Genomic DNA, 25319 nt, shown 5'->3' with positions numbered 1-25319 from the left:
CTTTTTATCTTTTCCAGTAGTGGGTATGACATTCTTATTTTCAGATGTGGGCCTGACACAAATTTAGAGCACAAGATGCTTAAAGAAGCCTATACATAATGTAAATAATGTTCAGTAGAATTTTCTGGCATATGGTTTCTGGAGCAAAATATCTAAATTTATGTGAATTTACTACATAACATAAAACTATCCCAGTTGCACTTAAAAAATAACAAAACATGAAGGAGTGAAGGTTAATTCTTAACAAATTAAATATTGAAAAATAAAAATGGTTGCAAAACTTACTATTTGTAAGTGTCTTAGAAGTTCTTTTGTTAGAAATACATTCTTAAAGACTTACTCAAGGCTTAAGGGATTTTACAGACATATTCCATTTTGATGGTGAAAGCAGGAAAAGATGTTTGCCAAAATGGGGACAGTAAGCTCCTGAAAAAGAAATAATGTTTAGATTTTGAAAATAGGGTTGCATATTATAGTGAAAGATTATTTACCGGACAGTCTAGACAGAGGGAGGAGTCGAAACAATGGGATTGTTCCGTAATGACGTTTATAAACCCCACTCTTGGAGTTTATAATCCCACTCTTGGAGTTTATAATCCCACTCTTGGAGTTTATAATCCCACTCTTGGAGTTCCTGAAGGTCGAATTGCCCTGGGGACTTGAGCTGCATTGACTGTGGCATTCCAGTTCATCAGACACATACGACACGGTGCAATGCCGGCAAAGCGCAGTCGCTAGGGCGATGTGGCTGTCCTGCAGGGAACACACGAGCTTCTCTGTTCTTGGAGGAGCTCATTTGGGAGGCAAAACGGTATTAAAGAACAGAGTTACAATGACAGAAACTTATCTATCCAGTTTTAAAATTCAAATAAGGGCGCCTGGGTGGCTCAGTGGGTTAAGCCGCTGCCTTCGGCTCAGGTCATGATCTCAGGGTCCTGGGATCGAGTCCCACATCAGGCTCTCTGCTCGGCAGGGGGCCTGCTTCCCTTCCTCTCTATCTGCCTGCTTGTCTGCCTACCTGTGATCTCTGTCTGTCAAATAAATAAATAAAATCTTTAAAAAAAAAAATAAAAAAAATAAAATTCAAATAAATGAGAGGTAAAACCGAAAGAATATGTAAATATCCCAAAGGTATTGGAACCGGATCAAATCTTTTCTGATTGTCGTGCCCTTTCATGTTAAAATCTATTAAAGAACAAAATCCAACCAGGTAAATTTAAAGGTGTAATTAGCCTTATTCAGTGACTCACTGAACCATCCTGTCCAACCAACAGAAGTGAGCTCTGAAGAGTTGTGTTGTGTAAGACCGAACACAAGTGGAAGAGTTGTGTTGTGTCAGGAGGAAGGCTTCCATAGGCAGAAATGAGTGGGTCAAGGAAATTGTTGCAAAAAGAAAAGATTGTTCCAGGTAAGGTCACCTTTCTTAGGGGGAAGGGCAGGGATCTCAGGCAGAGTCTTGCTGGCGCTCATCGGGAAATTCCAGACTCACTGGTTTAAAACCCCACTCATGGGAGAATCTGAAACTTCGATTCAGTATTCGATTAGGTATTAATCTTGGTGGGGCTTCACGCAAGCGACTCCATTTTGGACCCGCTGTTCCTTTTTCACAGTCCCGCCCCCGCCCCTTCAGGAGACTGTCCCCTGCACCGGGAGGTGTGATCAAAATGTAAGGCATTAGTGCTGCTCTCAGCTAGTGGTCTGTAGGTCCCAAAGCTTTGGTTGATGCCATTTCTTTTGATGAATCTCTGTGGTGTTTACGGGTTGTGATTCAGGCTCACCATGTTTTAGCCGGTCATTCCCTTCGTCTCTTTGTGGTGCTCCAGACTTAGGGAGATCAGCTGCTTGGTGACAAGTGGCTACAAACATGCATTTCAAGCTTTTGAGAGAACGGAACCCACCAGGGAGAGTATTATGGTAACTGCACACGGGATCATTCCCAATGTTTGGAGTGCACTTTGGAGCCATGGTTTCTGAGACCCAACCGGTCAAAGAATGACCCTGTTGTCAGAGGCGCCCTTTTAAGCCAAGTGGCTTGCCCAGTGATGTTACGTAAGTGAGTTTCGGCTTCCCCAGCGGTCTTAATCCAAGGGCAGCATGTGGTGTACGGGCAGCATAACACAGACACCTCTTTGCTCAGCTAAAAGATAATCCTTTTATCAGGAACAACTTTGGCCGGAAAGTCTAGGGATATTTGCTGGGCAGCTAGTGTCTTAGCGATGGAATCTGCAGAGTTAAGAAGCCTCTGATCATAGTCTCATCTGTACTTACTCCTACACCAGAGGTCAGCCAGGTTTTTTAGTGCGTATGGGAAGACAGTCACCCAGCCTGAAAGAAAAGGTCATCCTAAGTGCCTGACAAAGATGCGTGCTGTTGGTGCGGTCTCTCAGTGAGCGGGGCAGCTCTGGTCTTGATAATCGTGGGCACGTGGGGGTGCAAACGTACAGAGATTCGCATGAGTAAATGTGCCTACTGGGGTACCTGCTTCCAAGCAGGGGTGACGTGGGAAGAGAAGAGAAATTGGCCGCCGGGAGGACCAGGGAATCTCTCGCAACGTGACGAATCCAGGAATCTGCCAGTTTGCCTCCCGTAGCGATGGACTGGGAGATACAGATGATGCAATTACCCTTCTGGGCCAGTGTTAGAGTCATGAACAGAAAGAGAAGAAGGAGTTTCATGTTCACGGATGAAGTGCTAATCAGTGCCTTGGGTAGAAAGCAGTTGACTTTGATCATTCTCTTGCTCCTCGTGATTCAGGGATCTCCAGTATCTGCACAAGACCAGATGTCGGGCCGGGGGCAGGCAACTGCTCTGGCTGTGGACTGTCTATCTGGGGCTCAGTGGCCTCCAGTTTCGTAGCGGTGGCAGTGGTCAGGAGTCCGGGGTAGGATCCCTTCTAATGGGTCTCAAGGGTTCTCATCCTTTGATGACGCTTCTGGAATACCCAGTCACCGGACTCCAGACTGTGGCCTTGGGATCGGATTAAATCTTCAGTCTGTGGTTGATGTGCTTGAGCCTCCGATGCTAAAGAGGTACGGCAGCTGGTCAAAACAGGAGGAGGCAGCAGGGATCAGCTGAAGGTCGTAGAAGACATTGGTCTGCTGGTGACTATTTCCTGGGGACTGAGTTTATGTTTATGTTTCCCAAACAGATGGGAAGACCAAAAGCAATACCTTAAGCCAGGGGAGTCCGGTGATTTCAGCAAGTTTAGAAATGTTAAGTTTGGGGCGCCTGGGTGGCTCAGTGGGTTAAAGCTCTGCCTTCGGCTCAGGTCATGATCCCGGGGTCCTGGGATCGAGCCCCACATCGGTTCTGTGCTCGGCAGGGAGCCTGCTTCCTCCCCTCCCATTTCTTTCAGCTAGGCCTTTGGGTTTCTTGGAGCCAAATCTCTACCTAAGAGGGCCTATCACAGGGGTCTTCTCAAAGTGGAAAACACTCTAAGAGCCTTTAGATGCGCAACTTCTGTCCACCAGTCTTTTCATCGTGACTTCTGAGATGATCATTAGCAATAAGCCCTTATTTAAGCCTGAATATCTGAGGCCACCCACTGGGCCTGTCCAGCCCAAAGCAGACACAGATCAGCTCAAATCAGATCTAGTCCAGTCCCGAATCCAATCCAGTCTGGTTTTTAAGTTGGACCCAGTAACCAGCAGTTCCTTGTGTGGAACCTGGAGACCAAAATAAGGACTGAGCCAGCAGTCCTTTTGGGATATGGACGGATCCCAAACAAATGGGGATCTGGTGACAGAACCCCCGATAGAGCAGGGGGTTTCCAGTGGGTGGGGGATGTGGAGAGCAGATCAGATCAGGAGCTTGAAGCAGAGAGAGGAGTTCAGAACCAGAGGAACTTCCCAGAGGCCCTCAGGAGCAGCAAGAAAGACAGAGAACTCAGTGTTCTCAGGCACCACACTTGTTTCTTTTTGCCCCCAACACCACTGGATGTCTCCTTCGCTCCCACCGCTGCCAACAAATCTGTTAAAGAACAACAATTCAACCAAGTAAAGTTGAAGATCGGATTGAATTTATTCAATGGTTCATGAATTGGCAGCAGCTCATTGAACAAACAGAAGGGTGTACCAAGGACTTTTATAGGCAGAAAAGGGGTGGGATAAGGAAAGTATTAGCAAAAGAAGACAGAGGTTTGTTGGGCAAAGTCACCTCCCTGAGAAGGAAGGGCTGGGTTCTTATGCAGAGCACCTGCCTCATGCTGGTCAGAAAGTCCAGACTGCCTGGTTTAAAATCCCACTCCTGGCGCAGGCTGAACCCACAGCTGGGTTAGGTACTAAATCTTGGTGGGGCTTAACAGAAGGGACTCCATTTGGGGCCTGGTGTTCCTTTTTAACAGATCTCAAAATTACGAATATTTTGTCAAGTGGAAAAAACCCTCGTTTCTTGCTCTACTTCTCTCAATTCTGGTCAGCAGACGTGTCAGGGTTTTTCTTTCCCGACACCAAGGAATTCTCTGATTCTCCAGACTCCAGCTGTGTGTCCTACAATTTAACTCAAGTCTGCGACTGTCTACCTGGAGTTGGCAGGGTAAGGGCTCAGTCCCACAACCCTACCCCCACTTCAGAGGCCAGTCATATGTCAGGTTCTCCCTCGTGCTTCCGCGCTGGGCGTTGGAGGTCCCTACACCTCCTCCTCGGGTTCTGTCATCTTCTCAAAGAGCTCAGGAAAGCCGCTTACTCACGAAATTATGGGTTTATTGTAAAAGGAGATAACTCAGGACTAGCCAGATGTACAGAGCAAGGTGTATGAAGAAGGGTGCGGAGCCTCTGTGCCCTCCCTGAGCACCCCCCCACCCCAAACCTCTGCGTACTCACCAACCTGGGAGCTCTCTGAACCCTGTCCTTTTGGGCTTTTATGGCGGCTCTAATAGGTAGGTGTGGCTGATTACGTCACTGGTCATCTGTGATTAACTCAGCCGGAGATTGCAGGATGGAGCAGAAGTTCCCACCCTCTCATCACACGGTTCTTTCCTCTGGCAGGTGGACTCCGTCCTGTGGCTCTCCAAGGGCTTTCCAAAAATCACCTTGTTAACACAGTCTCTGTTGTGGGTAAAAGGGGCTGGTTATGAGTAACACAAAATTCTCCTTTTGCCTTTGTAGCTCTTATCACTTAGGAAATTGTGTTTGGAGCTCTGTGCCAGGAATGGGAAGAAGACCGAATATAAATGTCTTACTAAAAAATCACAGTATCACACTTGTCAATCTCAAATTGGTTCGATTCCAGACATCTGGGCTTAATAATTGTTTAATTGCTAAAAAGTGTTGCTTCTCCTTATTACAAGAGTTAGAAAAAAGGGGGTAGGGAAAGGAGAGAAAGTTGGACATCTTTTGAAAGTCTTTATATTCAGCTCGTGAACGGTATCTACACATGTACTCCCAGACGAGAAGGAAGTGATTTCAGATGAGGTACTTTATAAAGAGCTGGCGGCCTTTAATTAGGACAAGTGGGAATCAAACTTCTGACAGCTGACTGGTTTGTTTGTTTTTTTTTTCTTTGTCATTGTTTTTGTTTTAATGTGGATCTTCTTCTTGGAGGAGTCATTTGCAGACCTTCATGGAACCACTGCCTTTAAGGATTTCATTCTAAGCAGGGGCTACAGGATGCCAAGTGTGAGTCCGGGGTCATTTCAGCAAGACTGGCTGGGGGGTTCACAGTCGCTGATGGGACAGCACAGTTGCCTACCAAAAGCCAAATACAGTTGACTCTTGAACAACACAGGCTTGAACTGTGCAGGTCTGCTTACGTGTGAATATTTTTGGGGGTAAATACAGTACAATACTCTTATGTACTTATATACAGTACAAATCTCTTATGATCTTCTTAATAACATTTTTTCTCTAGCTTCCTTTAATGTAAGAAGACAGAATGTTATATATATATATATATATATATATATAACATACAAAATATATATTAATCAACTGCCTATGTTATCAATAAGGCTTCTAGTCAAACTTATAGATTATTAGTAAAATTTCCGGGGAGTCAAAACGTATACATGTATTTTCAGTTGCGGGGGGTTGGTGACCCTGACCCCTGTAGTATACTGTTCAAGGGTCAACTGTACTTCTCAAAACAGGATTCGGGCTATGGTAGAAAGCGCTTGTTTTACCCCAGACAAAGGCCCAGAGATAGGATTTGGTTTTGCTTTTTTTATTCTGCCTATTTGATTTCTGCTCTCCGAGGTGCTGTCTTCCTGCTGACTCACCTGACTTGAGTTTGGCTTCAATGGGACCAAAGTAAAAGAGGTCCCTGTGCAGGGCCTGTACCTTGCAAACTCTACCACTCGAACACTCTGAAGTCTCTAGAAAGCCTCTGAGTGTCTTTTACTTCCACATGTAAGGACAAAGAGCTGTGGTTTGGGTCAGGACAAAATGGAATTGAGATTCACAATAGTGTTGTACCAGGGGTCAGGCTTGTGTGGAAACAGAACAGGGCAAAAGTTCACTTCCCTGGGACCCAGCAGTATCTTCTGTGTTTCCCCCACTTTTTCTTACCCCCCATCTAGTTTCCCCTCTCTTAACTTGTAAAGCTGGCCCCAGCTGCCTTCCACATGGAACAGCCACACTGGGAAGGCCACGTGCCACATGGGTGGGGTGGAAGGTCGGCAGAGCAGACCACTTTTAGCAAGAGAGCCTCAGAGCCTAGAGTTCTGTGCCCAGATCAGCGCTGTCACCGCAGAAACCAGCGAGTCAGGTTGCTAAAGTCGTAGCTGTTGAGTCACTCATTTATGCAGTGTCCCCCGTGTGCACACCCACGTGTCTTCAGGAAGCCGGCGGCCAACATGAAGTTCAGGAAATGCAATACTAGATTTCTTCTTTTCCATGAATGAGAGAAGTGACGGTAGCTTACCCTTACCGGCAAGTACGTGTATTGACTAAGCGCAGATCCAGATGGGCTCAAAGTTAATGTGAGGGAAAGTCTCGAGTGCGAGGTGGAGAAGGGTGGAAGATTCCATGACGTGACGGGGGTGGGGGGAGGAGCTACTGTCCTTTAGCTCTGAGCCTCAGTAATAGGCGGGGAGCTAGAGTTAACACAATTATCCACATCGATGTACTTGTAACTGCCTAATCTGAATGCGACGGTCACATACGTATATATTTACATCTATGATATAGAAAATGTGCTTATAATATTTTTCAAAGATTTATTTATTTGAGAGAATGAGAGAGAGAGAGAGCACATGCAGGGGCAGAGGGAGAGGGGGAGAATCCCCAGCAGTCTCCCGACACAGGTCTCACGACCCCGAGATTGTGACCTGAGCTGAAAACAAATTGGATACTCAACAGACTGAGCCACCGAGGCACCCCATGTCTATTAAATTTTATGTAATTACCTAATTAATTGCATATATTATATGTTTTACAACATATGTAAATATACTGAAGCATAAATATAATGACATGATATATGTGAGAGATGTATATATGAATGTGTATATATATATTTTTCCTGCCAAGGACTGTATACATACATATATATAACCTTGTTTGCTGTTGTAATAATTCAGTTCTGTCTTAACATTTTTAGTGGCAGAACAATTTTTAAAAAATTTTTTGATTTGTCCCTTGTTGGTTTAATCCATCGATGAACATTTACTTCAATTTTGGGCAAAAAGAAGCATGCCTGACACATGGGCTATACTCTTCCAGCTGCGTTAGCTAGAGAGAGATGATATCCTTGACTACATTTGAGTCCTCTGAGAACACCTGTCATTCTAAACCCTGGAATACATTTTTTTCCTTTATTCTTACATCTTATATCTTCTATTTTCACAATAAATTTTCAACTAAAAGGGAGGGAGAAATTTATTTTTTTATATATTTAATATATATTATATATTTTCAATATATGTCATGACTTATTTAAATATATATGCATATATATGTATTTATATCCATATATGTAAACATTCATTCTTTCCATGCGCGTGAGGTCTATGCACACTATACACACACACTCACGTACGTTACATGAGTGCAGGTACTTGATACACATCCAGTGTGTGCTGCTGGATCATCTGCCCTATTCCTTACCCTCAGCTTCATTCTGCTACACAGATGAGTCCCAGGTTTTTAATAGAAGGGATGAGCAGCATGAGGCTTTGCTGAGCTGAGCTGGGCTGGACTTGGGCACAGAACGAATGGGAATTGGAGCAGGATACTTCTGATGTTGTACAACTACTTTTCAAAGTCCCAATTTACCATGTTCATTTGTCAACATGAAGTTTTGAGTACTAGAAGGATGTATGCCAGAGTGTGAGATTGTGAATGTGGGCACGGTAGTGGCTGCAGGCAGAACTGTACAATTTATTTCAACTTATTTGCCAATCTAATGAAGGTTTACTCTTTTTTTTTTTTTAAAGTTCCTTGCGAAGATGTATGTCAGGAAGGAGCGCAAATGTGAGTGTAATAAGACCTCTATAAAATAACTCAAGCATAGAAGAATCTTGAAGATGATTATTTTATTTGCTACATACTTGGCTATTTCTCTGTCTCCTTTTAAACCTTAAATAAAATTCGTAAGTGTCCCATGGATGTACAACTTTGACTTAGTAACATCTATAAAGTTCATGCTTAATAGTTAAAAGCATTTCACAATGGTTGTCTGCTTCCGTTAATCAGTATCTTATACATCCTATCAGTGGTGAGGTCAATTTTCACACATAGTCTTCTCACATTTTTGTAGCATTGTCAATATTACATAGTTATATCAACTATTTGTAAAAAAAATAAATAAAACCATAAATGGAAGCAGAATTACTCTGGGGCACCTGGCTGGCTTGGTGGGTGGAGCATCAGACTCTGGATCTCGGAGTCGCGCATCTGAGCCCCGCGCTGGGTGTAGAGATTAGCCAAAAATAAAATCTTAAAAAAAGAAAAGGCAGAATTATCTTACTGCATTTTCTGATTGTATTATTTTCCCTAGTCTTGAGTGAATACCTCCTTTATTCTTTTTAAAAATGTTATTTTCTTTAAATCTGAATAAAGTTTACTCAAGTTTTTTCCCTTTTTAGGCACATTAGTCTTATTTTTTTAATATTTTATTTATTTATTTATGAGAGACAGAGAGAGAGAGAGAGGCAGCGGCAGAGAGAGAAGCAGGCTCCCTGCTGTGCAGGGACCCACGACACGGGACCTGATCCCAGGATGCTGGGATCAGCACCTGAAACAGAGGCAGACACCCAACCGACTGAGCCACCCACGCACCTTAGGCATGTTAGTCTTGATAATAAAATGTGTACCTAAAGATAAAGTCATAAGTCATAAAATTTAATGGAAATTCAAGATAATATATATTTTAAATTAATTTTACAGAGATTATTTCCTGTTAAAAATGCTAGTGCTCATGGTAGAAAAATCAGAAAATATAAATTAACAAAAAGAATATAGAAGTTGTGACTAATTCCTACAGAGTCAGAAATAAGCAGTCTTCACTTACTGGGATACATCTTTCTAGATCTTTCTCTATGAGACCCACCATGTGAAATTTAACCAAAAAGGGAGTTTATTAAAAGAATGTGGAATCCCAGAGTTTTGTGAGTGAGTGCATCTGCCTTCAAATGCAAAATCTCTGGGTGTGAGCTTCCATCCTCTGGATTTCCTCTCAGCCACCCGTTTGCAGGACTGACCCCATAGCGGTTGTGCTGCAAATGAGCCTTTGTCATATCCTCCGTGAGTCCAGACAGTTTAGGGTGACGAAGTATATGACAGAAGCATGAACCCCATTGTGTCAGCCCCTTCTGGAATAGCATGAATACCATGGCGGAGACTAAGCGTTCAGTAAATCTGTGAGGTGAGGGAAAGGAAGTCCAAGTTGCTGAAACCCGCGTAGGGTCTGTATTTCTGCTTCCACGCGCACTTTGTTTGCGAGATCCCCAGGCCCCGCTGGAGTCCGTGGGGAAACACGTGGGCTGACGTGGAGAGGCCAGGTCAGCCTTTTCACGCAATTCTCGAGCGCCCACCCTCGGTGGGCACGCATGAAGAGCCAAGTAGCCTCATCCTCTGGAGGACCGGTCCCGAGAGATGCCCTGAGCGCCCCTTTCCCGGACATCTCGCCGCCCCAGCCTGGCGCTCATGGTCCTTCCCAGTCTGGCTACTGAGCTAAACCCTCAGCTACTGACCACTACGGGCCAAGGGGCACCTCAGGCCATGTCTCCTTTCAGACGAAGTGGTCAGCAGGATGAGATGCTGACGATTTGCCTACGGGGACTCTCCTCCGTCGTTCTCCAGGGCCAGCCTTGAGTCGGGCTAGCGTGTTGGGGCGTCCGGTTGCGGCAGCTGCGTTCCTCTCGTGCAGGTTGTCTCGTCAGTCCCCTGGACGGGGCGAGCACCCCTCGGTCAGATGGGTAGATCGAGGCAGAGCAGCAGTGGGGGAAGACCGAGCCCGCCCTGCAGTCTGCTGTGTCTTCCGTTTCTGCTCAAGCCCAGTCCCATACAGAAACCTTCTGCTTGATCACAAGAACCATATAATTTGGTAATTAAACATGGGGACGTAGGGGCCAGAGGATCTGGGTTCAGACCAAGCTCTGCTACTTACGAGCTATATGACCAGGGGGGCCGATCAGTTACCCTCTGTCTGTATCCGTTTTCTCCGCTGAAGGAGGGATAGCGGCAAAATAACAGAACTGCCTCCCAGAACTGTGGCCAACATGAAAGGGGATGTTAGAAGTAAATTGCCCGGAACAGAGCCTGGCCTATTGTGTAGACACACGGAATGCTAGCTGAGTTCACGGCACAGTGGAACAGGTGAACCCGTGTTTACAATGGGCACCAGTTGCCTGGCTGCCTAATGGCTCACGATCAGGCCACTGAATCCATTGGTGTCGAGCCACAAACCAAGATTGGCCTCTCCAAAGGAGACTAGTTACAGTTTACAGAATTCACGCTGGGCTGCAAAACCCTGGGGCTTGTGCTCGGCCTCGGCTTTCTGGACGTGCCAAAGCTCCGTGCAGCAGCCCTATCTGCCACAGGTGTTCCAACTCCACTGGATTCCTTGGATTGGGAGGCAGAGCTTCCTGGACCGGCTACAAGGCTTCTCTTGCTTCAAGCTGCACTCAACGCTGCCAGCCTCTCAGCTGACGGAAGAAATGAGCTGAAACAGCACATCTAAATCCGGCCTTGGGTCTCCAAACACAAGTGCAAGAAGCACACCATTACACATTCTTTCCGATGCCCAGATATGAGATGTAAGGAACTCCAAGGGCATAGATCCTAATAAAAGGTTGTTAATAACTACCTTGCTACAAGTTTTTGAGTTTTTATTATCTTTGTTGTTAATGTAATTTACTTAACTGTAAGTATATTTAAGTTTTGATAATGACTGTGTGTATCAAGCACCTCACGAAATTCCTGAAAATGGCTCAACTGGCTTTTGTGATCTGGTACAAACTGTCCTTAGCACATTACTGATGGTGAGATTCAAGGCTAGGTGGGGTGTTAGTGGTGGAGGATGAAGAGATTTGTCTACCCCAACCTCTGGCCAGATTATTTCTGCTACGGTCATTACAGAGTCTTCGTGTAGGGTGAGAAAAGCCTCCCACACGGGGGATAGGGAGGATTTGTCCAACAAGGAAGTCTGTATTAGTTTGCGTCTGCCAAGGGGCAGATGGCGAAACGAATTAGAAGTTTGAGCGATTTCCTCAGAGAGGGAGCAGGAGAACATAGGAGGAGCCTTTAGACTATGACTCATGTGTGATGCCTGTGGAAGGAGAGAGGGAAGGGAGGAGGATCGGGGGAGGAAGAAGCTTGGGCTGCAGGACAATTCAAATAAGGATTTGGCCAGGCCAACGGGGAGTCTTCAAGGCAAAGTCGTCAAAATGTGGATTCTCATATCTTGCCGGAAGGGACCTGCCTTGGTACTTCATGTGCTCTGTCATTGGTTGGGAGCAGCCTGGAACCACGGCCTCAGTGCAAGGGTGGGCAGCCACTGGGCATCTGTCAGTCATACCCCGGGCCCAAGATCTGAACAGTGTGTTTCCATAGGTGTGGGAGCTCCGGGAACCAGAAGCCATCTGAATCTTCCTGTGTGTTCACATTTCAGCATTCAGGGTCACACTGCTTCCCAAGGAATGCTCTGTCTTCACAAAAGAGATCTGGCAAAGCTGTAAATTCAAATGGTGTTTTAAGTTAGACAATTAAAATGGTCAATTTTTCCCCCTCTTTCCCTCTCAGTTCAACAGCTGCAAGACTTCAAACTCCTTTAGAAAGTCCTTTAGAGAGTCGCTGATTTGAAGGGGTCTGTGTTTGTTTTTAAAATGTCCAAGACTATTTGATGCTCCTCTCTTCAAAATTTGCAACTCCTTTTGGCCTGAGCAGGGACAGTATCTAGGCTTGATTTTTACCAGTAGAATGTGGAAGAAATGATGTGTGATTCCTGAGACTAAATCATAAAAACATCGTGGCTTCCTCCTCGTCCTCACTTGGATCATTTGCTCTGGGAGAGGCTGGCTGTTATGTTGTGAGGACTCCCATCGTACCTATGGGAAGGCCCACGTGGAAAGGAACAGAGGTCTCCTGCAGTCATGTGAGTGAGCCATCTTGGAAGCAGACCTTCTAGCCCTACGAAGGCTTCAGATGACGCTGGAAGGCTGATCAACATCCTGACATGAGGGACTCTGAGCCAAGGCTACCCAACTAAGTTGCTCCGGAATTCCTGACTCTAATGATTTTTGGTTTTAGCCATTAAATTTAGGGATTATTTGTTATGTAGCAAAAGATGAACAATATAGATTTTAGTGCCTGGAAGTGGCTGCAGCTATGACCACGAGTGGAAACGATGAAGGAGCAGGAGCACTGGGTAGTGGGTTGAAGCTGGGAGAACTTTGAGGACAGCGTTAGCAAAAGCTTGGAGAGCTTTGAAGAAATGGGTAGCAGAAGCCTCAGGCACTTTGAGGAGCCAGTGAGTAAAGGCTTGCAGGAAAATGAAGTAAACACTTTGGAAATTGGGAGGAATGGTCTTCTTGTTACGTAAGAGCAGGAAGTGTAGCCATACTATTGCCTGAAGTAATGTGAGAAGCAGAGAGGGTACCTAATCACCTGGGTCATGTGACTAAGGAGACTTTTTAAGAGAGAGTTGATGGTACTGAAGATACTACTTCTTGCTGCTTATAGTAAAATGCAAGAGGACAGAGATAAGCTGAAGTAAGCACAGTTAAACAAAAAGGAAACAGGACTTTATGGTTTTGAAAATTCCTAGCCTCTCAGATGACAAATGGTATTTACATTAAGGAAAGATTTACAGCAAAGATGGAATCCAAAAGGACACAGAAAAGGACACTTCCAGGAAAACATGGTCTAAAGGTAAATCCAAAGATGTAATTATTAAAACCATTGTTAAGACCTCAGAAAGACTGGAGGTGATGCTTCTGTGTACCATTCAGTCAGAAAAAAGTTCTACTAAAATTTTTAAAGTTGCCTCACAGATTCTCTTGCTCAAACAATAGGGCTTCTAAGAAACTGAAGGTTGTTGATTTTCAGGAGAATCTCAAGGAAGAGAAGGGCTTATCTTGAAGAGTTATATGGGTTTGTGGTGTGGACCCAATAAGATTCACAGGAGACCTGCAAAATGTTTTGAAGAATTATATTGGCATAAACACTGCCAGCCTGAAAAATGAAGAGAATCGGCTACACCAACCTCCTGCCAGATTATTTCCACTAGGGTCATTACAGAGTCTTCGTGCAGGGTGGGAAAAGCCTCCCACACGGGGGATAGGGAGGATTTGTCTGATGAGGGAAGCTGCATTAGTTTGGGTCTGCCAAGGAGCAGATGGCAAAATGGGATTAGAAGTTCGAGAGATTTCCTCGAAGAAGGAGCAGGAGAACCTAGGGGCCGCTTGTGGAAGGAGAGAGGGAAGGAAGGAGGATTGGAGGAGGAAGAAGCTTGAGCTGCAGCACAATTCGAATAAAGGTTTGGCCAGGCCTTGAACTTACTGTTCCCCAAATAACACTGGATGTCTCCATATGATCTTGTGCAAAACTCTCCATGGGCCAAACGTGTCTGGAGTGGAATCACTGAATCTTGGGCTCTTCAGTTCCATCCAGATTGTTCTCCAGACTGTTTCTCCCTGCTTATTCTCACTGGCAACATCACATCTTCTGTCTCATATTTGGATGTAAAATGGCATAATATCATTGTTTTAACTTGTATTTATCTGTTTACCAGTGAATTTAAGTATTTCTGTACATTTATGGTAGCCATTCATTTATTCAACTAAAAATGACTGTGAGTGCCTTTATGTTCCAGGCGCTGTTCTAGGCCCCGGGGAAAAGCATCCCCTATTCATTTTCCATCTCAGCTCCATTTTCCATTGGAGCTTGTGTTTTTGTTTGGAATTTTTGGCAATTTGTCCGAGTTCATTACAGATCCACATCCCTTGTCAGTTTTAATGACAATAATCTCCCCATTGGAATCTGTCTGCTAACCTTATCCATGACATTCTTCAATGATTAGCCTTATTTTGATCATGTCAAGACATATTTTGGCCTCCTCTATGATGCAATATCACAGTGATAGTCTCCTGGATTTTGTTTCATCAGCTATTCGTAGTTCTTGGTAGTTCCGTGGCAGAGTTACCATTGACGTAGCACTTTATTCCACCTGGAGTCCTCCCTTGTGTGTGTACAGAGGTGTAATCTAGCTTTCTTCCAGTACAGTGAGCTAGATTTCCCAACACAGATTTCCCTTTTCTCTAAAGCCTTCATCATTTCGCATAAGAAGAGGTTGGAGCATCGAGTCTATTCTGGAACTAAGATGAGTCAGAGGTTTGCAAACATTGGCAGTTTGAAAATGTCCCTGTGAAATCTGAGCCTGGTCGGCTCCAATGTGACTGCTCTGCAGAAAGGTTTGGCTTGTGGCTGGTGCTCTGGGGAGGAGCTGGAGCCAGAGGCTTGAGAGCCCGGACAGGTGCTGGTGGTGGGTACATTTCCCCCAGGAGGCGAGGGCTGGCAGAGAGAGCAATTACAAATTAGGAACAAGGCTGAAATTTACCACAAATGTTGGAAAACCACCCTGAGGCTTTCTCCGGTGTCACCCATCCACATTTGCACACTCACCTCTCAGATTTATGCTTTGAAACTTGGACATGGTTTAGTAGCCGGCTGTGAGGGATTCAGTGTAGCTAGAATTTCAGAGCCTGGGTCCTGGGAGGTCAGAATACTGGGTTCAAATCCCAGCTCAGTCACTCGTCAGCTTTGTGACCTTGTGTAGCTTTCTTCTCTCAGGGCATACATGAGATCATCCTCATAAAGCACTTAGCCTAGGGCGCCTGGGTGGCTCAGTGGGTTAGGCAACTGCCTTCAGCTCAGGTCATGATCCCAGGGTCCTGGGTTCAAGTCCTACATCGGGCTCCCCTTGCTCTGTGGGGAGTCTGCTTCTCCTTCTCCCTCTGCCTGCTGCTCTCCCTGCTTGTGCACTCTCTTGCTCTTTCTCTTTCTGTCAAATAAATAAATAAAATCTTAAAAAAAAAAAAAGCACTTAGCCTATAGTATACGTGAGGTATTCAATGAAAAAAAAAAAGAAAATGAACAATGAACAGGCCTTTAGATAATAGACTTTGCATTCTAGAACACAAAGAATAAATAAACTCTGGCCCTTGAGGAATGTATGGTCTAGTCTGGGGATGAGATAAACCAGAAAAATGATTATACCAGCACAGAAAACCTCCTATTATGTTCTAAGACAGTGTACAATATGTAATTATTTTCTTTGAAGTCGGTCAACACATCAGTTTGAGGGTTGGGGGCTGGAGAGTGGGATTGTAGACTAGGGTAAGATTTCATGGAAGTAAGTGGCTTCTAGGAAATCTCTAGATTTCCTAGGCAGAGCGAGCTCCCCCTTCTCTCCGCAGGACTCCATTTTAAATGAGGTTTCCTTTTGTTAATTTCCAGCCTTCAAGGGCTCTTTGCTCCTACAAACATGCCCAGGTAGGTCTTTCTTGGTCTGAAAGAACTTCTTTTGGACCTTGTTCTAGTATTAAGGGACACCTCTATTTTTCTCCTACCCCTTGCCTCCAGATTTCTTGAGAGAAGGCTGACTCGCTGTTGGATGTCACAGCCTTCCCCATGTTTGTATCTCAGGCTTCCAAAACTGAATGCTTACCCTCACAAATACTGAAGTCCCCAATGACCTCGTACAGGTCAGATCCAGCCATTTCTTCTTAGTCCTTTATCCTCTTAAATTCCACTGAGCAACATCCCTGTTCTCCCCACCACCCTCTTGCACTGATTTTGGAAACAAGTCTCCCTGTTCTCTCTCTCCCCTAACTCTTCCTTCCCATCCTCTTTAATCCCCTGGCCTTGCAAGCAAAGCTGCTTTTGATCTGTGTTCATATGCATAATGGATATGAATAGTGGATATTTTAAATTTTTGTGTATTAGATATATGAACATATCATATATTTAACTTAAAAATAGCCACCCATACCTATATCTATCTATCCTCTATTAATAGAATAGTAACCAATTAGAAAATGGGCACTTTGACCCCTAAAATAGAATATAAAGATACAATAGCAACATAAGTCATCCTAGGGAGGCAGCTTTCCAATCTTCCTTCTTGAAATTACGCCAAGGGCTGAAAGGCGCTGATTTTGATTTCCCTTTGGAACGTTAATCTCTGCCACAGATTTTGCTGCTGCTCCCTGGGAGGAATTTCCAGTCTCTCTCCTGAAACAACACGCCCCCTGTTCCAGCTTCCCTGAATGCCTCCAATTGAACACACCCGCCAGAGGCATCATTCCTCCGGTTTCTACTGAATCGCCTTCCTTTTTTGTTTCTGTCTTGCTAGGCTCATAGGACGCCTATAGACAGGCAACACTGTCTGCAACCGAATAGTGACAAACATGGTCCAGTTAGGGCCGTGAGTGCGGTTTTGGATCAAGTAGCCACAGACTTCCAAGCAATACGGTAGTGAGTGGAGTACTGCTATTTTTTTCTTTTTAAAGCAGCGACACAAATGGATGAGTCAACATTTAAGTTTGGAAAAGCCAAAAGGAAGGCCAAATAATGTTTTTTTTAAAAAAAAATGTTTTGTGAGAAATCTGATACAACACAAAAATAAATCTGGTGGGTGGAAAGAACTACATTATTTATTGGTTATATTTTTAATCAGTAGCAATTGGTGACAACAATAAACCTTTACTAAGAACCTTCTAGTTATTAGAAATGGGTAGTGGGGCTGCTTTCTAGGAGTTTACAGATCCTCTGGGATTTCATTTGTGAACACGTTGATAAACTTCGACCAATGAGCAGTGCACAAAGTTTTCCGTGAGGAAATACAATGTTCAAGGATTTTCGTACTAGTCATAAAATCACTCCGTTGGCTTGAGAATTTGTAAAATTCAAGAACATTCTATGTCCTTGTCCTAGGACATCAAGTTTTACTTTGAAAAAGGGAGATACAATAATTCTAAAATTTTCTACAAAAGTCTATTAAAAATTAGATCTATAATAGTGATACCACTTTTTATTATTTTCAATTTACTTCAAGATATATATATTTTTTAATCTTAAAACTGCCTGGATTGAGATGAAGGGCGGCGGGGGGGGGAGTGTTAATGGTTTTAAATTTTAGAGGTCTTTAAAAGTTCATCACTGACTTCCTAATTAAAGACATAAAACCTACTTGACAAAAAATAAATAGCATCCTCATTGCGCTAGAAAATGCAAACAGAACCTACATGAAGACGGTGGCAGTAAACTGCAGCCTGTTTAATCCTTCCACTCGGCCTGTGCTTGTTGAGGGACCACTCTGGGAATGTTCCAGGGGCCGGGAATTCAGCAGAAAACAAAGGACAATAAACCCTGCTTTCTTGTAGTTTACCTGAAAATAAGGACAGATAGCAACCAGAACAAATCCGGGGATTTTACGATGTATTAGAAGTGACGCCCTAGGGCGCCTGGGTGGCTCAGGCGGTTAAGCCTTTGCCTTTGGCTCAGGTCACGGTCTCTGGGCGCTGGGACTGAGCCCCACATCGGCTCCCCGCTCGGTGGGGAGTCTGCTCCCCCTCCCTCTGCCCCGCCCCCGGCTCGCGCTCTCTTTCACTCACTCTCTCAAGTAAATAAATAATATCTTAGGGGGAAAAAAAGAGGTCCTAAATGCTAAGGAGGAAAATAAAGCAAAGGAGGGTGAAGGGAGGAGGGGCTGCACCTGCAATTGGGCTACCAGGGAAGGGCTCCGCGGGCAGAGGCGGCTCCTGCAGACACTGTAGAGGGGGAGGGAGGACGGTTATCCGCGGGGCGTCCGCAGACTCTGCACTCATTTTCGGGCCCAACACAAGCCCCCTACCCGCCTCCAGGCACTGCCACCTGCGGCTCTGCAGTGGCTGGCCCGTCCCCGCTCTCTCCCTGCGCTGCCCACACCAGCGCGGGCTTCGGATCGCACCGGGGAAGTATTTGGGGCATTTTGAGGAAAGGCTGGCATTTCGCCATCCCCGCCTGCTGCGAGGGAAGACCAGCGGAGCGAGCCGCCCGCGAGCCGCCCGGGAAGGGGGTGGCGGTGCCCGTCCTCCGCGCCGGGGTCGGCGGGGCCAGCGGCGGGTCTGCGGGGACCCGGGTCCGACCCGCGAGCTGGGTTTGAGCCGCTCCCGGGCGTCCGGGGGAGACGGGCCCAGCCCCACCCCCACCGTCCCCTCCCCCTCCCCCAGGCTCGGAGGGGCTGTGACCCGAGGGGGCTCGCGGCGGCTCCCCAGGAGCCGGGTCGGGGCCGTGTTCCCGAGCACGGCGCACACCGGCGCGGTTCGTGCGGCCGCGGCGAGCCGATCCGCTCGCGGCTCCGGCCGCTGCGGGGGAACCGCGTTGCCGGCGAGGGACACGGCGGGGACACGGCCGCGCGCACGGTCGGCCGGAGGCCGTCGGGTCCGCAGGGGAGCGCCGGGAAGCCCGTGCGCCGATTCTCGGCCCGCCGCGGGGGCTTGGGGGCTCCGGGAACCCGCACACCCGGCTCCCCGCGCCGCGCAGAGGGCCGCGGCCGCACTCGTCAGCGGGTCTGCGGGAGCCGGTCCCGGGGCGCACCCGGCGGCCCGCGACGTGCAAGCCACACGCGCCGGCAAGAGGCCGCGGAGGAAGGACGGCGGGACGAGGCCGAGACGGACGGACAGACGGACGGACGGCCCAGTCCAGCCCTGTCATTTTACCGGGGGGGGGGGGCGGCCGACCGGAGGCCCAAAGGCTCTCCCCACCCGCCCGGCCGCCCCCTCCAGCCGGAGCCAGACCCCGGCGTCCCGGACGCACGCGGGCCTCCCCCGCGTCGGAGTCCCCGGAACCCGCGTCTGGGGCCGCCGCAAAGGCTGCGGGAGGCTGCGCGGAAGCCGGACCCGCCGGGCGCGCAGCCGGGGCGGGCACAAGGGCCATGGGGCAGGGCCCGGCAGGCGGCGGCGGGCGCCCTCGGCTCTCCCCGCAGGCCACCGCGGAGCGCCGCACCCGCGCCCCTGCCAGTCCCGGGCGGGGCCGGGCGTGAACGCGCGGGAGGAGGCGGGCGCTCGAGTCCCCGCCCGGCCGGAGCCCGGGGCGGCATCCCCGGGGCGGGAGGAGGGGCGGGGCTGGGGACGCGGAGTATTAGGCGCCGAGGACCGGCTCCGCGCAGGAGCGCCGGCCGCCGGGGCCGCGGGGTAGGTGTGGCTCTGCCGGCGGGACCCGAGCCCCGTCCCTCGCCGTCGGGCCCCGCAGCGGCAGCCTCTCAGCCATGGGCGCCGTCTGGTCCGCCCTGCTGGTCGGAGGGGGCCTGGCCGGAGCGATCTTCGTGTGGCTGCTGCGGGACGCGGACAAGGAGCAGAAGGACGCCCCTCCTGGGGGGGCTGCGGCCCCGGGGGCCGATCCGAGCGGCGCCGGGGGACTGAGCCCCGGACCCTCCGGGCGGGAGCTGGTCGCCAAACCAGGTATTCTCCCTCCCACGTCGCGAGGCCAGGTCTGCCGGGGGCTCTGAAGTCCATCGGGGAGGAGGGGAAACCCACTCGGAGCTCTTCTCGCAGCGCTTTCCCGGGGACGAGCCTCCTCCGCCCGGGCACGACCCTCCCCGGGCACGACCCTCCCCACGCCGGCATCTTCCCCGGCCGGTGCGCACGCGCCGGGGAGGTTGCTCGCCTCCGGCGAGGCCCCGGGGGTTCCGGCCCCAGCGTCCGAGGGCAGCGCCCGGCAGAGTCGCTGCGCCCGCCCGGGAGCACCAGTCCGGCCGTCCAGGGGGGATGGGCTCCTGCGCTGGGCGGCGCCTGGCTCAGTGCGGGCGTCTGCAGCGAGGCACCCCTGCCGGGCCTTCCGGAGGGAGTGCTTAGGTTCCGAGGGATCTAGGACCCTCTTCGATCTCCGACCGAGCAGGGACACTTTCTCGGTCCCAGTCCCATAGCCGCAGGTCCTCCCATCCCTCGCCCCTGGGGAGTGCTGGATTTGGGAACACCCAGGCTGTGAGCACCTCCCGCTATCCGGACGCCTCTGTCGGGAAGGCAAAGTTCAAGTTTTGTCTCTGGCCACGAAGGCCTCAGCTGAAGCCTTAGGGCTGTATGCTGGCCGCTCATTTCAGAGCTGTGGGCGCTGACGGGGCAGGGGTGTCTGGTAGCCAGGGAAGGGACCCAATAGGGGACCCAACTCCCATGAGTAGAATTGACATCCAGGGTTATGTTTGTCCATGTGAGCGACTGTGTACTAGCCCAAGGGAGACTGGCAGAAAACCTTCGCTTCCAGTGCCCTCCCTCGGCCAGCTGCCCATGCCTGGGCTCCAGCCACCGGTGAAAATGACATTGGGAACTTTATTTTTAGTGGAGCCTGTGTTCATGTGTAGCCATTTGAAAATCTGCCTCTGTGTTTTTCCTGTGGTTGATTTGGGATGAGCAAAGAGCTCACTTACCTTCTTCTGAAAACCAGCCTCATGTTTTAGGTTGGAAGATTGGGAATTCCGGGTAATATTATGTCTCACAAGTGAACCATTAAAGAGATAAAATTAGACAAGGCCAACCCCTAATCCCAAGAGAAAACCCCCACCTGTGCTGACTGTATGACTTTGGAGATTTCGATCTTGTAGGGAGCTATTCAGACTGACGGCCAAGAAGGAAACAGCTTTTAGGGAGCTTGGATTGTGCACTGTAAGAACATTTTTTTAAAAAGTGTACAATGGGAGGGGATGTAAAAAGCCTACCTTTTGTTGAAGAGGTTCCTGCTGCGTCTGGGGTTGGCAAGGAGAAACCAGCCCTCTCCCCCCACCATCACCCCCAACTCTGGCCCAGTGATTCCCCGATGTCCTTTGTATCCTCCACAGTGACAGCAGCTGGGGATCTGCCCACATCTGGGAGAGCTGATCCCCAGTCTGCACGCAGTTCCTAAGAGAACAAGTGTACTCCTAGGGTCTGTGGGGTAGCCATGTGGATCTTTGCCCCGCAGGCGGAACAGCATTTTTTGATTCTAGAAGCCGAACAACAAGGCTGCGGGCCGCATGGCCTGAATGGCAGAGATCATCGAGGACCAGGACTGGGTTACAAGGCTGCCTCTACAACCCGCCACTTCATTTACACTCTCGCGTGGGCACCCTGATGTACTAGATGTACATGCATATTCTTAGAGTAGACCGTTGGTTCAGTTAGTGTCTGACCTCTGTAATTAAGAACTTGCTTTGAGGGGCGCCTGGGTGGCTCAGTGGGTTAAGCCGCTGCCTTCGGCTCAGGTCATGATCTCAGGGTCCTGGGATCGAGTCCCGCATCAGGCTCTCTGCTCAGCAGGGAGCCTGCTTCCTCCTCTCTCTCTCTCTGCCTGCCTCTCTGCCTACTTGTGATCTCTCTCTGTCAAATAAATAAATAAAATCTTTAAAAAAAAAAACTTGCTTTGAGTCGGATGGATTCTGCGAGCTACAGATAGTGAGTGGTACAGACTTCAGTAACTAAACCTATTTTCTCAGCCTTTTTTCTCACAAGGACTGTCTAACACCTAACACTGTCTAAAATGTCTTACATTTTCCCTCTTGTTTCTTAGAGCATCTTCAAGAAAGCAATGGCTGTTTGGTTTCAGAGACCAAAGGCCATGGTAACTTGCAGCAAGCGGCATGGAGACTGCAGAGTCCTTCTGGAAAAGACAGTGATTGTGACCATTCAAGAGAGCATGTTCCTTCTGGAAGGTTTCCAGACCCGGAATCTCTGGCCGCATCTGAGACTGGAAACTTTCGGGGTTACTCTAAAGTCTCAAGAAACGAAAGCCCTGAGTCTTCTGGAGGAGGATGGGGATTCCAGAAAGGAAGAGAGACTCTTGCTAAAGTAGCTTCCTGTTTGGCAGAAAAGTTGTATTCTAGCAACCAGGGCATTGACAGAGCCAAGGAGGTGAGCCTCGCACAGCTGGGCAATCAGGACCGCGCGGACGAGGACTGGGAAATGGTGTCCAGGCACTCGTCTTGGGGAGATGTTAGTTTGAGTGGCAATCTTGAGGCTCCAGGGTTAAGTCCAAACCAGGGAATGGACTGTGGCCAAATAGGAGGTCAGGAAGTAGACGCGAGACAACAAAAGGCAGGAGCGGCATCTTCAGGGTCTCCGCGAGTCCGCGTCCACTTCCAGGTCCATTATGTGCCGAGCGCTGGTTCCCAGCTCGTGGCAATAACCGGAGACCACGAGAGTCTTGGGAGGTGGAAGTCCTACATCGCACTCCAGCGTAGCAAGGATGGGTTCTGGTTCCGCTCCGTGCCCCTGCCCGCAGACACAGTGGTGGCGTGGAAGTTCGTAGTGGTAGACAACGGGGAGATCACCCGCTGGGAAGAATGCAACAATAGGTCCCTTGACACTGGCCGTGAGGATAAAGTCATTCAGAAGTGGTGGGGGATTCCCTGAGTCCGCTTTTCAAAGTACCGGAGAGGCTGCTGCAGAACCTGGCAAAGGCTAGTTCTGCGGAGCACACTGAGTGATTTTCGATAAAGGAAGTAGAACTTCAAGTTTAGCCATCGGAGTTGTTTCAGGTTTGCCAGTGGCTTTTGTCTAATGTGCAGAACTATACATGTGTAGGTAATGGCTTCAGCGCGCGTGGCTGCTTTCCCCGTGGCCTTGATGCGTGGGGTTTTGCTGGTCCATCGTTCTTCAGGGCTTTGTCCTCCTGGGTGTGACCTGGCCAAGCCCCTAGTGTGGACAGGCCAGGACACACACAAAGCCCCCCGGCTGCAGAGAGCTCAGGCTCGAGCATCTGGCTGATCCTTAAGCCCAGGGAGAGAAGCAAGCATCATTTGAAAAGAGCAGCTTTCCTGTTGGTCCAGCTGGAGAAACTCTCCTTACTACGCGCACACTTCATATTTAAGAATAATTAATGCCATATGCAACTGTGATCAGAAATATCTGGTTGCAAGATATGATTAGCAAGGATGTGAAGACTTCCTTTTTTTTTTTTTTTTTGCTTGATTTTACCTGCTAGCTATGGATTGAAGGTAGCGAGGAAGTCTTTGTCTTGATGGCAAACTGGTGTAGAAAAAGGGCCTGGCCAGAGTTGGTCATTGGGAAGAGCCAGGGAGGAGAGGGAACAGGAATGGGATTGGGGTGTAGACTGAATGAAGTGTCCCCATGTGTCCCGAGTGAGGGTCCTAGAGGCCTTGGGAGGTCCAGGTACAGCCTGACAATGGGGAGTGGGGTTGGGGGGGGCACAGCTGTCATTTACCTCTAGGGCCTTTGTAGGACCATCTCTCCCCTTGCCCCTCCTCTCTCACTGGTCTAGATGGATAGGACTGGTCCACAGCAATCATTTCTCCTGCCCTTTCCTTTCAGACCAGTAGCTATCTTGGATAATACAATTATAACAGGACAGTGATATAGAAGTACATCTTTGTTCTGAGAATAAAACATTTAAACTTTATTATAACTGAACCAATAAAATCTGAGTTTTAATATCTTTATTAAGTGTCTGAATTACTTGTCTAAACCTTAGTACCATAATAGATTAAATGTAAAATATCATACCTATACTTTCTTTCACTAATAACACATATGTAGAAAAAAAACATCAAGAGGCAAGAGAGGTCCATTTTTCTCCTCTCTTTGGAGAAAACATTTTAGAATTTTTTAAAAAAAACTTTACCTTTGTTTGTAAGGACATTATGTATACCTGTACTTGAATTTTTATATGTTAAAACAACTTGTAATAAGTATATAACATCTTTTGGCAAAACAGTGTTTAATCTTGGTTATAGGTGGTCTTTGCTGAAGAGCATAAACCCCATAGAAAATATATTAGGAAGTGCTTAAAAGAACATAATTTTTGGCTCATAGCACTTGTATGTCAAATTCACATATACATTTTATATTCTTTAGGATGAATTTCATATTCTACTGGTAAGATCTTCATAGGGCATTTACCCTTACTTCACTGAATGCGCAACATTTCTCTTAGGTAAAATTGAAGGTAAAACAATTTACAATAAAAATATCTTGAGAGTTTTTTGACCAGCGATTTTGTTACCTGATGAAATAAAAATTAATCTTTCAGTAAAACCAACTGAAGTAAAAGATACAGTAAAACCAACTGAGGTAAGATACAGTATTAAACTGTGCATTTAAAAAAAGTCGTTGTAAAACTGGACATGCTTAGAGCATCCACGCTGCCGTGTAGAAGAGCACCGGAGGGTTTGGCTGATGATCGGCGCTGGGAGGACTGACGGCGGCCGCTGGCACAGGCAGACACCAGGCGCGTAAGGAGGCTGCAGCGAGGGGCGCCTGGGGGGCTCAGTGGGTTCAAGCCTCTGCCCAGGTCATGATCTCAGGGTCCTGGGATCGAGCCCCACATCGGGCTCTCTGCTCAGCAGGGAGCCTGCTTCCCTCTCTCTCTCTGCCTGCCTCACTGCCTGCTTGTGATCTCTGTCAAATAAATAAATAAAATCTTAAAAAAAAAAAAAAGGCTGCAGCAGAAGCCAGTTTACTGCTCACTGGTGAGCGCTGGGTGTTTCCAGGAGAAGGGCAGCTCGCCTTGTCACCCAGGCTGCTTCTGTGCTGAGGCTCTGCGTGCCCTAGGACCTCCCTGTCCACCGGACCCAGCTCATGGCAGGCGACGTGAAGTGAGGAGAGACAAAGGCTTAGTAGAGCTTCTGGCCACACACTGCTCTGACCAGAGAGAACCCGTCAGGAGCCGTGAGGGCAGAGGCGGGACCCAGAGCCCCTGCAGGGCAGCCGCGCGTCCGGAGATCTGTGCGGTGCCCAGGCGTGTGGACTGTTCTGGACGGCCGTCCGTCCGCCACACTGTCCTGCGGTCTGGGCAGGAAGACCAGAGAGACTGATTACAGGGGTGCGGCTGAAAGCTCCCCTAAGGGGACAGGGCGGGTGGCGGGTGGCGGATCGAGCCCTGGAGGAGACTGCAGAGCTTCCAGGTCGGCAGACA

The 25319-nt window shown here is 48.3% G+C and overlaps 2 protein-coding genes across 2 annotated transcripts in view; both read left to right on the top strand.

Moving 5' to 3' along the window:
* FAM47E (family with sequence similarity 47 member E) overlaps positions 1-8437 on the top strand; it is a 31727-nt gene extending 23290 nt beyond the window's left edge. Inside the window, exons 7-8 of the mRNA XM_044225137.1 lie at positions 5541-5615; positions 8372-8437. Coding sequence (XP_044081072.1) covers positions 5541-5615; positions 8372-8437 — 141 coding nt within the window. The remainder of the gene's footprint in view (positions 1-5540; positions 5616-8371) is intronic.
* Positions 8438-19686: 11249 nt separating this feature from the next.
* Positions 19687-23844, top strand: STBD1 (starch binding domain 1). The gene is made up of 2 exons (XM_044268219.1): positions 19687-19879; positions 21957-23844. The coding sequence occupies exons 1-2, from the start codon at positions 19687-19689 to the stop codon at positions 22796-22798; spliced, it is 1035 nt and encodes a 344-aa protein (XP_044124154.1). The 3' UTR covers positions 22799-23844.
* Positions 23845-25319: the final 1475 nt, after the last annotated feature.

This window comes from Neovison vison, chromosome 11 (genome assembly GCF_020171115.1).
Source record: "Neovison vison isolate M4711 chromosome 11, ASM_NN_V1, whole genome shotgun sequence".
Classification (NCBI taxonomy): Eukaryota; Metazoa; Chordata; class Mammalia; order Carnivora; family Mustelidae; genus Neogale; species Neogale vison.
This window is presented reverse-complemented; position numbering and strand designations above follow the sequence as displayed.